General features: G+C 34.5%; 1 protein-coding gene across 30 annotated transcripts in view; it reads left to right on the top strand.

Annotated features, from left to right (window-relative positions):
- CSNK1G3 (casein kinase 1 gamma 3) overlaps positions 1 to 13,451 on the top strand; it is a 109,272-nt gene that overhangs the window by 60,707 nt on the left and 35,114 nt on the right. For all 30 annotated transcript variants that reach the window (XM_072728696.1, XM_072728699.1, XM_072728700.1 and 27 more), the window contains exons 5-6: positions 301 to 449; positions 1,952 to 2,186. In XM_072728696.1, the coding sequence (XP_072584797.1) occupies positions 301 to 449; positions 1,952 to 2,186 (384 nt within the window). The remainder of the gene's footprint in view (positions 1 to 300; positions 450 to 1,951; positions 2,187 to 13,451) is intronic.

The raw sequence follows: 13,451 nt of genomic DNA, 5'->3' as shown, positions 1-13,451 counted from the left end.
TTCCTCTCTCTGGTAAGGTGTTGGAGACCAACACTGAAGCACTGTTTATGATGTAGTTCAGTAATGCAGCTGCAGGAGAGATGGAACCAGGCTGCCCTGTGAACATGAAGGAAAAGGTACAGGGAGGAGATTGATTCCGGAAAAATTCATTGTATGTTTGGAAAAAGTGCAGATACTGCTGCAGTTCTTGAAAAAAAAAAAAAAAAAAAAAAGATTAATGCCACCTATTGATTTTCTAAGGAAGAAAAATATGATATTTAAGATAAGGAAATGATTAAAATCCTTTTTCTTTTCCCTCAGATGGTATACCTCAAGTTTACTATTTTGGCCCTTGTGGTAAATACAATGCCATGGTGCTCGAACTTCTGGGACCTAGTTTGGAAGATTTGTTTGATTTATGTGACAGGACGTTTTCTCTTAAGACAGTTCTCATGATCGCTATCCAGCTGGTAAGTCAAGCAGGAGGTTCTGAAGCCATGGTTCCTTTGGTGTCACACGTTTAGATAGAAAATTTCAAGGTCTGTGTTGTTATCTTCACAGAACATTTGACCTAATGACGTTTCTGCATTTCGTCTTCTTAGGATGTGTAGAACTCAAAATAACCGAGCCAAGTGCATTTTATTTGGGTAAAAGAATTAATACCTTAGTGCCTTAAGATCAGAATGCTCAGCTTGAGAATTGTGTCTAGCTTTCATATTAGAAGAGGAATGCTTAGAAAAGAGAAATGTGGATTTATAATGTTAGGGATAAATTCTAATGGCCTAGAAAAAGAAGAAACAATGGGAGAGTCTTATAAAATATTTAAATTTTCAAGGAACCTATGAGGAAACAACTTAGAGAATGATTTAAGGCAGTTTTGAAATCACTGCCAGTAGAATGTTGCAAAATCTTAAAATTGTTTTTCTCCATTGACTCATTAATTTTGTCTCTACAAATATATCCAGCCGAAGTGTTCACATATACTTAAAAGCATATTGTGCAAGGATGTTTATCATAAAGTGAGAAAAAACCCAAATGTAGAGATAATAGAATTAGTTGAATAAATTATTAATAGCCATAAATAATATGTAGCCTTTAAAAACTGTGTATTAAAAAATGTCCTGTAACCTGGAAAATGCTCAAAATATATCATTAATGAAAAGTGTTGGTCATAGAATATTTTATATTATGATCCAGAATTTGTTAACAAACTAAAATGTCCTAAGTGGCTGTGTGTTTACATTGTGTTGTCAACTATTATTATCGCTAAATGAAGCAATTTTGTTTTCTTGTTTGTCATGTGACACTGTGACAGTTTATACAATGAACATTGTTTGAGAATGTGTAAAAGAATTAGTGGAAATGTACTATATTATCATTAGATTGGTCTTCCAGAATTTTCTGGTTTCAAGATCTTTTAAAATGTTTAATACCTAAAGAAAGACATAAGTTATAAAAAGAAAAAAGAGGTCTCCTGAAGGATACTGTGTTGTTTTTATTTAACAATTTAGACTCCAAGTTTCTTTAATATAGCAGTTACTCCATGATTGAATTGATAAGGAAGAACAGATTCCAACTTTATGAAGATGTCTCTGTATGTCTCAGTTCAAGACTTCGTATTGGTAGACTTGTTTGGGTGTCTGAGGTGGCTTCATCTATAGGTGCTGACAGATCTGGCTTACCAGCGTGAAAGCAATTTATGAAGTTCAAATACTTTCATTTATAAGTGACTGTAATAGTGAAACCAAAGACTTCTAGTCATAATTGAATATATTTTTGAGAAACTATAGACTGATATTATATTACTTTTAAAGGGTTGAAACAGTTTCTTACTTTTTTCTTCTTTATGTTGTTTTCTATGTGAGAATTTTCTCATCTCTATCATGCTCTTTTTATGCTAGTCATAGCCTAAAATAAAACTTTCTTTTTTCTTTCTTTCCTTTTTTTTTTTTTTTTTTTTTGGTGAATCAAGATCTCTCGCATGGAATATGTCCACTCAAAGAACTTGATATACAGAGATGTAAAGCCTGAGAACTTCTTAATAGGACGTCCAGGAAACAAAACCCAGCAAGTTATTCATATTATAGATTTTGGTTTGGCAAAGGAATATATTGATCCAGAGACGAAGAAACACATACCATACAGAGAACACAAGAGCCTTACAGGAACAGCTAGATATATGAGCATAAACACACATTTAGGAAAAGGTACGTATACCTTTCATAAGTACAGAAATTTGAATTTAGTAACTATGCTAACAGTGCAAGTTTTTGTTATTACGGTTCAGTTTTGGTGGGATTACAGTTGCTTCTGTTGTAATTATTATTTATCACAGCTCGCTAGAGTTAACTTTGATTTATATTTATTACAACTCTTTAAGTTGTTCTAGGGTAAATGAATGGCATATCATTCACCATGTCTTTTTTTATGTGACAACTTGAAATGTTCAGCTTTGATACACAGTGAGGCTGATGCATATGATTATCCTTATATTAAAGAATATGAGCAAATACTTAATTTTAGCTGCATTTAGTGTGTGAAGATTTTTGATTGAGACTGGCTCTCTGATACAGCAAGCCATGGAGAGGGCATCCTACCCAATACATTTAATGCTAAGAGTATATATCTTAGGGTTTTGTTTTTTTCTTAAAGATTTTATTTATTTATTCATGAGAGATACAGAGAGAGAGAGAGGCAGAGACACAGGCAGAGGGAGAAGCAGGCTCCATGCAGGGAGCCCAACGCGGGACCCGATCCCGGGTCTCCAGGATCAGTCTTGGGCTGAAGGCGCCGCTAAACCGCTGGGTCACCGGGGCTGCCTACCTTAGTGGTTTTGTTTACTATGTAGTAACTATATGACTTGGGGCAAATTATGTAACTTTTTAAAGAGGGTTCCTTATACAATAATATCAACCTTACAGAGTTTCTTACAGTTTTTTGTTTTTTGTTTTTTTCCCTGTCCAGGAACACATAATTTGTTTGTCACATCTCTTTAGTCTCTTTTTATTTGGAACACTCCTTTACCTTTCTTTATGGTTCATGACCTGGATATTTTTGTTAAGTACCTTTGGCTATTATGTGGAATGTCTTCAATTTGAGTCTGTCTCATAATTTCTTCATGATTCTATTTGAGTATGCATTTGTAGCACAAAATCACAAGTGACATGTTGTCAGAAGGCATGTGATGGCATTTGGTTTCAAGTTTTGGCCCATTGCTTTAGTGTAGTGTCTTCTAAGATCCTCCATCTATAAGTTTTGTCTTTGCAATTCAAAAGTATTTTGTAAGTAGATTTTTGAGTTCATGTAAATACAAATATGTTGTTCCTCCTCAAATTTTACTTACTAGATTTAGCATCCAGTGATGATTTCCTAATTGATTATTCTTTGTGTGTTTATTGATCTAATGTAAGCAAAAGGTTTTTCTTCCTTTCCCATTTAAGGACTTTTGTCAGTATGGACTCATGAATTTGAATTTTATTGAAAGCAGTATAGTTTATTACTGTCATTCTTTCTTTTGATACTACTCACATTGTCCCAGATTTGGTCATTGGTTGCTCCATCAAGCTGGCTGATCTATCCTTTTGTTCTCATGATTGAGACCTTTACTTTCTGGAGCTACAAATTGTTCTAGATTTTTCTTGTTTCTCCCTTTTATTGGATAATGATAGAAAGCAAGATTTGGGCACTGGATATATTCATTGCTATTGGTGTGTTATTATTTCTAGACTCTTTCTGTAGTAGAACTTAGAAATGCATATGCATATGTGAATCACACGTCCACACATATATACATATGCAAATATGCCTACACATGTGTTAATGCTTATCTATTAAGAATCACGAGTTGATGCTGATACATTTAATTTTAGTCTAATATCACAAAGTAGCATCCTTGTTTTCCATGTGTGTAATTCCCTTCTCTTTCCTCTATGTCTTTTTGTGGACAGTGAGAAATCTGGCTACCACTACTCTATTTACTCATTGTTAGAAGGCTAAGATCCTCAGAATATCGTTTCAGAATTGGTGGCAAATAGCAGTATGTAAAGCAAGCTTACTAGATTTGACAGTATTTATAATTCTTGTTTTATTGAAAAGTTCATTTTTAAATTGAAATAAAATTTACATTGAGTAAAATTTACAGCATTTGAGTATGGATAGTCCACAGCCCTGTCAAAATTTACATTATCATCATCCTCTAGACTCTATTCTTGTTCTCTCCATACTTTGTCTAAAAGTAACCATTGATGGGATTTCTTTTTACCATAGATTAGTTTTGCTAATTCTATTACTTCGTATAAATGGAATCATCTGGCTTCTTTTGCTTAGTATGAGGCTAATGTTTATTTTTCAGTATTTTTTTCTTTTCTTTTTTTTTAGAGAAGAGGGAGGGGCATTAGGAGAGGGAGGGAAAGAGATTCTTAAGCAGGCTCCACACCCAGCACTGAGCCTGACTCGAGGCTTGATCTCTTGACTGTGAGATTATGACCTGGGCCAAGATCAAGAATTGGGCACTCAACAGACTGAGCCATGGAGGCACCCTGATAATTTGTTTCTTTTTAAGGCTAATCAGTATTCCATTGCACAGATATCCTACACAGATTTTATATTCTAATGTTGATGAACATTTTGATTATTAAAAGGTTTTTACTAATAGAGATTTTTAAACCTTTTAGTGGGCATATGTTTTCAGTTCTTTTGGGTAAATATCTAAGATTAGAATTATCGTTGGGTCATATAGTAGGTATTGTTTAACTTTATAGGAATCTGCCCATCAGTACCCCAAAGTATTCACACCATTTTGTTTCCACCAGCAGTGAATGAGAGTTATGTTTGTTTCACAGTCTTGACAACAGTTGGAGTTGTCATTCTTTTTCATTTTAGCTGTTGTAGTGGGTATGTAATGATATTTTGTTTCTCCATAACTCGTGATTCTGAGCAGTTTCCTGTGCTTATTGACCATTTGTATACATTCTTTTGTGACATGTGTGTCATTTGATTATTGATTTGTAGGAATTCTTTATATGTCCTGTATATAAATTCTTTCCCAAATATATGTACTGTGAGTAGATTTTCCTAGTCTGTGGCTTATCTACTTATTATCTTAATGGTGCCAGTGGATGTGCAGAAGTTGTAAATATTTGTGAAATCAATTATTAATTTTTTGTTTTATGATTATTACTCTTTGAATCCTAATAAGTCGTTGTCCCCATTAGATGAAGACATTCTATGTTTTCCTTTACCATCTAGAATTAATTTTTATGTGGTGTGAATTATTAGACTTTCAGGTTCTTTTTATGATGCCATATTCTTTCCCATGGAGTTACTTCTTTGCCTTTCTAAAAAAAATCAGTTCTAGGTTATATTTATAGTAGTTTATTTTTAAGTTTTAAACCATGATAAGTTTTCATATCAGAGAAAGTCAAACTTAATTTTCTGCTTTTAGATTTCATCCCTGACATCTCACTCAAAAGGAAGAATAGACAGAAATGTAAACCAGTCAGTACTTACCCATCATCACTGCTCAAGTGTACCTTACAGTATATAGTCACTTGTTGTTAAAGACCTTAGCAGTCATCTGACCCAGGCTTCTTCCCAGACTTACCTGCTATATATGCCATGTCCCTGTTTCTTCTCTCGATCAGAACTAATAGCACTTGCTAATAGGATTTTCCCTGACAGCCTCCTGATAGTAGAGCCATGGTATTTCTTTTTCTTTTCAGCTGTCTGAAATGCCTGAAAAATGCAAATTTGCCTTACTTTAAGAAAAGTTTCAAATATCTAAAATTAGTTGCCTTCAGGTAGTGTTTGCGGGAGGAGTGCCTTTCAATAGCACACTTTTGTGATAGATTTAAAATAAGGTTGAGTAGATACACAACTTTCGGAATTGTGTCTTCTATTAAAATCAGATACACCTGTACTTATATGAACAGTGTCTGTGAGAGATTTTCATGTCATGGTGGTTGTTAACAGACTATTTCATAACAACTAACAAAGGTTCACCACCATTTTATTGTGAGACATGAAGTCACAACTTCCTTATGGCCCAGTGTTTTTTTTTTATCTGAACAATGGTAAATGTAACAGCATTCTATTTGTAGAAATGGCAAAGTGAATCTGATATGTTTGTCCTTGTTAGGAAAAGCCTTCAGAGCTTGGGAAATGGCATTTAACTATTAGAGTAATCTCTTTTTACTCCTTTTTCAGAAAGAAAACAAAATATTTCTTTGGCCAGTATTACAAAGAACTAAAGCTTTAACCCTTACTTTCTCCTATTTATCAAAACCCTGCTTCTCAGTTTTGACATAGTACTTGGGAAGTAGTGGGCAATATTAACAGAGAGAAAATTTGTTTCCCAGATTACATGATTTCCTGTTTTTTAAGAAGTTAGGAGTAAGCTAAAGTCATGTGAGTTTAAGTGCTGAAGAGTTAAAGCATTTTTAAGTGAGATGGCTGCGAACATGGGCTTATTAATGATGTTTTGAGTTTCTAGAGCACTTGGCTTTGTGAGGAGTCAGGAGCAAATAAAAAAGAAAAAGTGAAAATATGATCTTTTAGTGGTGATTTTAATTTGTGTATATATTATTTCTTTTCTATGATTTCTTTCCTGCTTTGCCTGGGCTTTGGTGAATTAAGAGGTGAATTAATTCCTTTTAAGAGGAATTAAAGCCTTCTTATTCATTTATTTATTCTTGTGCATTCAAGAACTTTGTACATACATACTTCAAAAGAGAATTTGACCATATAGACATTTGTGCAGATTTATTTTTCCTTTGTGAAGATCACTGCATTGTATCAGATTTGAAAAGGAAAAAGATGGAAGAATAGTGTAAAATCACATTGTGGATTTTAGCTTCTTTATTCCTGTGTTACGTATCTGTTGATCTTCACTGGATGATTAATGTTCAAAATGCAGATGTCGTGCTTCACTTATGTACCTTCTAAAACCTTCTTAAGTCACTGTCCAAGATGAAATCTTACTAAAGCTATGTGTGACATGTGGATTTTTGTGGTCTGCCTTGGTGGAAGCCTTCTTTACTGTTATCATGTTGAATTGTTTTTTTAAATTGTGTCTGCTTGAGTGTCTTATTTTTAATCTTTTTAAAGAGTTTTGTTTTGTCAACTGCTTTGAACCTCATAATCTTCCTTTTGGATCACTTTGTCCTTTCATGAAAAAACTCTTGTTTAAGTCATTTGAGATAGAATAAATACTATGCATTTCTCTCTAGTAAGTAACATTAGAATTGTCTAATTTTTAAAAAATTAATATTGAGTATTCATGAAGAAAGGGACTAGGATTTGAGGAATAAACTGCCATTTGCTTTGTGTTAATAAAAATCTGTGTTGCTTAGAAGAATAACATTTCAAGCCTCTAAGTGGTAAGCTTTCTGTACAGGAGCAAAGGGATCACAGAATGGTTTTACAAAAATGCCTTCTTTCTGTGCTGTCATCTGATGATGTGATTCATATAATTTCTCACTTAATTGCCCAAATTCCTGAGGACAGCTCTGAGGCTCCCAAACAGCTTTTTAGCAGTTTAAAAACATGTATTTACATTTTATAATTACATTTTAACAGTTTAAAATGAATTGGACAATTCCTCATTTTCTTAGACAAAATATGATGAGCATGATTTACATTTTCTGGATGATTCAGCTTTGTAAGTTTTGTATGATTACTATTATATAGTAATCAAGTTTAGTTGGAGAAGGTTATCTAAGTTTAGAGAAAATGCATTTAAATACCAGTACTTTTTTTTTTAATACATGTTATTTTTTAGAACAGTTTTTTAAAAGAAGTTTTTGATTTACAGAAAATTAGGCAGAAGGTACAGAGATTTCCCTTATACTCCCTGCAGCACCACCCCAATATCCACATTCCCCACCAGACTGGTACATTTGATGAACCTACACTGACACATCATTATCCATCTAGAGTCCATAGTTTACTCTTGGTATTGCACATTCTGTGGGTTTTAGATACATTTATAATTACATGTATCCACCATTATAGTATCATACAGGAGAGTTTTACTTCCCTAGGCATCCTCTATGCTCCACCTAATCATCCCTTCTCCCTTACCTCCCTCTCTCCAAACCCATGGCAACCACTGGTCTTTTTATTGTCTCCATAGTTTTGCCTTTTCCAAATACATGTAGTTTGAAATAAACAGTATGTAGCCTTTTCAAACTGGCTTCTTTTACTTGGTAATACGCATTTAAGATTTCTCCATGTTTTCCATAGGTTTCCAAGGTTTCTTGATAGCTCATTTCTTTTTAGTGCTGAATAATATTGCATTGTCTGGAGGTACCACAGTTTTTTTTTTAACTCATTCTTCTACTGAAGGGCATCTTGATTGCCTCCAAATTTTGGCAATTATGAATAAAGCTGCTATAAACATCCATGTACAGTTTTTTTTTAAGATTTTATTTATTTATTCATGAGACACACACACACACACACACACACACACACACACAGAGGCAGAGATAGGCAGAGGGAGAAGCAGGTTCCATGCAGGGTGCCTGATGTGGGACTTGATCCCAGGACTCCAGGATCACGCCCTGGGCCAAACGAAGGCAGGCTTCAAACCGCTGAGCCACCCAGGGATCCCCCTATGTACAGGTTTTTATGGGACCTACGTTTTCAACTCCTTTGGGTAAATACCAAGGACAATGCTGGATCATATGTTAGAAGTATGTTGTAAGAAGCCCCTAAACTATCTTTCAGAGTGCCTGCACATTTTGCATTCCCACTGCCAAGAAATGATCCTATTGCTCCACATTCTGGCCAGCCCTCGGTATTGTTAGTGTTTTAGATTTCCACCTTTATTAATGGCTATGTAGTTCTTCTAGGGTTCCTGGGACAAACTCCTGTGTGGAAAAGAGCTTTTTCCCTCCACAACACCAAGCAATTCTCAGACACTTGTAGTAGAATTCAGCTTAAATTCTGACATTGTCTACCTGGAGATAGCATCTGATCCCAAGGTGTTAAGAATTCCTTCCTACAGGATTGCTCTCCACATCCTACTTCAGATACCACTTTGAAGCTCTAGGTTGTTACCTGTGCTTCTGATTATCTGCAGATAAGAGGCTCCAGTACCACCTTCCTTAAGTTCAATTTATTTGCTAGAGTGGTTTCATAGACTCAGGAAAGAACTTACTTAGGTTTACCAGTTTATTATAGGACATGATAAAGGATAAGAATGTAGGATGAGATCTCAAACAAAGGCACTTCTGTCCTAGTGAAGCTTGTGGGACCTGGCTTGCTGACACATGCAGCGAACGTTCTGGTTCCCCAAGAACCAGAAAAGTCTAAAGTGTAAAGTCTTCTAAAAGGGTAAAAGAGTTGTAAAGGGTAAAAACCTCTTAGGTTTTTATGGGGGGTTCATTACATAGTCATGATTGACTAATGCATTGGCCATTGGCTAATTCAACCTTCAGCCTCTCTTCCCTGCCAAAGGTTGTGGGGATGGGACTGAAATTTCCAACCCTCTAATCATATGGTTGGTCTTCCTGGCAACCAGCCCCTGACCTTGAGAGGGTTCAGAATTCACCTTCATTAATAACAGGATACCCATTTCACCTTTATGGTCCGGAAGTGTTTTCAAGAACTGTGGCTAGGACAGGCCAGGTGGCTCAGCGGTTTAGTGCTGCCTTTGGCCCAGAGTGTGATCCTGGAGACCCAGGATCAAGTCTTACGTTGGGCTCTCTGCACGGAGCCTGCTTCTCCTTCTGCCTGTGTCTCTGCCTCTCTCTCTGTGTCTCTCATGAATAAATACATAAAATCTTTTAAAAAAATAAAAAAAAATAACTGTGGCTAAAGACTGAATATATCTTAAGAAATATATATCTGGTGAATGTCATCTGAATGATGATTATATTTCCTATAAATCACTGTGTCACAGTAGTGTTATCTCATTTTAATTTGTGTTTCTTGATGACACAGGATGTGTAGCATTTTTTCATATGCTTACTTGTCATCTATGTATCTTTTTGGTGAGGTGTCTTTTAAGGTCTTGTGCATTTGTACTTTAATTTTTTTTCAAACTTTTTAAAGGATTTTATTTATTCATGAGAGACACACAGAGGGAGGCAGAGACATAGGCAGAGGCAGAGGGAGAGGGAACCTGATGCGGATCTTGATCCCAGTACTGTGGGATCACAGCCTAAGCCAAAGGCAGGTGCTCAACCACTGAGCCACCCAGGTGCCCCTCTTTGGCCCATTTTTAATCAGGTTATTTGTTTTATTACTGTTGATTTTAAGAGTTCTTTGTATATTTTGGATAATAGCTCTTTATGAGCTGTATCTTTTGCAAATATTTTCTCCTAGTCTGTGGCTTATCTTTATTCTCTTGACAGTGTCTTTAGCAGAAAACTGAAGTTTTAATTTTAACGAAGTCTAGCTCATCAACTATTTCTTTCAATGGTCACACCTTTGGTGTTACATCTAAAAAGTCATCTCTAAACCCATGGTCATCTAGATTTTCTCCATGTTATATTCCAGGAATTTTATAGTTTTGCAATTGACAGGTCTTTTGACCCATTTTGGTTAATTTTTGTAAAGAGTATAAAATCTATGTCTAGATTAATTTTTTTTAACATATGGATGACATCCAGTTGTTTGAGTACCATTGGTTGAAAAAACTTTGCTGCATTGTATTGCTTGTGTTTGTTTGTCAAAGATGATTATATTTGTTATGCTGGTCTATTTTTGGCTCTCTATATTCTATTCAATTATCTTTTTGTTCTTTCACAAACTACTGTGAATTGATTACTGTAGATTTATAGTTATTTTGGGTAGTGTATTTTTTAATGGGGTTTTTTTATATTAAATGTCTTGTAGCATACTATTTATCTTGTGTAGTACTGTTGCTGGCAGTATGCTGTTCTTTTGATTTGCTTTTCTTGATAGCCAAATTCATTGGGTCTTATCTAAATTAAGAGAACTGGATTTCAAGAGACTTCTTTAGGAATCAGATGAATGCATGTGCTGAGTTCCATTGCTCAGAAAAGTTTTTCTCTTTATGCATTCTTGTTATTGCTAGACTGGGTATCTGGATTGGTGAGTTGTTGCAGCAAATTGTCTTGCATAATTGTGTCTTTTCTTTTCCTAAATAGGTTTGTGTTTTCATTTAACAAAAACCATTTTAATTATATAATTTTGAAAGATGTTAATGAGCTCAGTGAATCTTGAGAAAGAAGAGTGTTTTGTTTTTTTTTTGTGCAATGTTAGGGAAATGTAATTTTTAACATTTTTAGGAAGAAAAAAGTGAAATATTTACTTGTAGTAATTTTTGCTTTAAAATTTGTGTTTATTTATTTATTTTTAAAAATATTTTATTTATTTATTCATGAGAGACACATAGAGAGGCAGAGACACAGGCAGAGGGAGAAGCAGGCTCCTTACAGGGAGCCCAATATGGCATTTGATCCTGGGACTCTAGGATCATACCATGGGCTGAAGGCAGGCGCTAAACTGCTGGGCCACCCAGGGATCCCCAGTTTTTTATTTATATATAAAGAATGATTTAAATTTTCTTCAGGGAAAGAAAATTTTTATATCTTTCTTCATCCTTTTATTTTTCAATTTTTTTTAGTATAGCTGACATACAATATTGCATTAGTTTCAGTTGTACAACCTAGTGATATGATAACTTTATATCTTTGAGACATAATGTATATGTATTAAAATATACAGATCTCAAATATATCACTGAAAGAATTTTGATACTCTCCCCTCTTTATGTTGTAGTCATATACATATCAACATACACTGAAAACTCCACTGTTATAAATTTTGTTTTCAACAGCCATGTATATCTTTTTATAAAAAACACTCATGTATCTTAAAGATCAAATATTTGCAATGTATTACTCTTTCTTCATTACCAAGGTTTTCTTCATTGTTTTCTTTTGAGCTCCCTTGTCTTGCCTGTGTTTAGTTTTGACTAACATGTCTTGATCTCATTTTTCGTTTTTGCAGGAAAATGCAGTAATGAGCTTATTTTTTTGCCAACATATATGTGTATATTACAAAGTTTTCCACTTCTAAGTGTTTGTATATATTTTTTTTGACAAGAGTAAATTTGAGCTAATGAAAAGGGAGTATTTTTCTGTTGCTGAAAATTGAATTGAAATTCAGTCAAAATAGAAAACAGTTCTAGGCATACGAGGAATAAAATCAGTTTATAAAGAGGAAAATAATGTTGAGGTAAGGAGTAGAACTTTTAAGTAGAAAAGTATTGCAGAGGGTGTACAATAAACATTTGAATAATTGATGGTTTCTGTTTTGCTTTTGCTTTCTGACATGAAAAAAGGGTGGACATGTGGTTTAGAATTCTGCCTTTCTCTTTCAGGTGCATATTTTTGGGCTAGTCTCTTAACCTTTCTGAGCTTTTGTTTTCTTATTTGGGATTAGTTGTTGCTTTGAGTATAGCTAGAATTTTAAAAGATCATCAAAATGACACACTGACCCATACTAGGCTCTTAATATGTGTTGGTTATATGTATTTTATGTGATACATATATCCTTAAAAAGCAAAGTTTAATTGACTGTTTACATAACTTGTAAACTTAATGGAAAACCTATTTAAAAGATTCGTTAAAGATACCTATTGTAAAGTAAATCATCTCTTTCTAATTTCTTAGTTGCTCATGCTAAGGGTCCTTATAATAAGAATTCTTGGCTTTGAGGGAAGCATCCATTTTCAAACAGGCCTTTGTAGTTAAGAGCTTTAAAAAAATGTGAACAGGGTTTAATAAGGACCAGATTGCCTTTGGAAGTTTTTTTTTCCCCCCATGAACCAGAACTGTTAAAGACCTGAGGAGGTATTCTTTAGTTATTACTGTGTTTCAAAGATAAAGCCTTCCCCATGACTTCTATTACTCACTACATGATGAAATTTACTTCCAGATTTGTCAGTTGATGAAAGAACACAAAGAAAAGAGTTATGAGGGTAAGAAACATTTCAGACTGAGTTTCAGAAGTGGTTTATTTTACTAGTTTGTATTTATGGCTTGAACCTTAAAATACTGTGGAGGTTTTGAGACTAATACTGTTCTCTGAGACAACCATATAGGCAAGATCACTAATGATCATGGCTTGAGGGCACTGTAGTAACTGAATCCCACACCTTGGATAGAATTTAGAGGAAAATTGACTTTTATATTGTGTTCTACTCTTTAACAGTGCTACTTGGAGGGGTCAGTATTTATGTATTGTTCAGTCCTTGAAATTTATCTCTACAATATTTCTTTTTGATGCTGCTGAAAATGGTATTGCCTTTTAAATTTGTTTTTCCAGTTGTTGGTTGCTTTCAAAAAAGTACAGTTGATTTTTATTTTTTTAAAAGATTTTATTTATTTATTCATTAGAGACAGAGAAAGAGAGGCCGAGACACAGGCAGAGGGAAAAGCAGGCTCCTTGCAGGGAGCCCGATGTGGGACTTGTTCCCTGGTCTCCAGGGTCATGCC

This window comes from Vulpes vulpes, chromosome 12 (assembly GCF_048418805.1).
Source record: "Vulpes vulpes isolate BD-2025 chromosome 12, VulVul3, whole genome shotgun sequence".
Lineage (NCBI taxonomy): Eukaryota > Metazoa > Chordata > Mammalia > Carnivora > Canidae > Vulpes > Vulpes vulpes.
The sequence above is the reverse complement of the archived record's forward strand: the minus strand, read 5'-3'. Positions and strand labels throughout refer to the sequence as shown.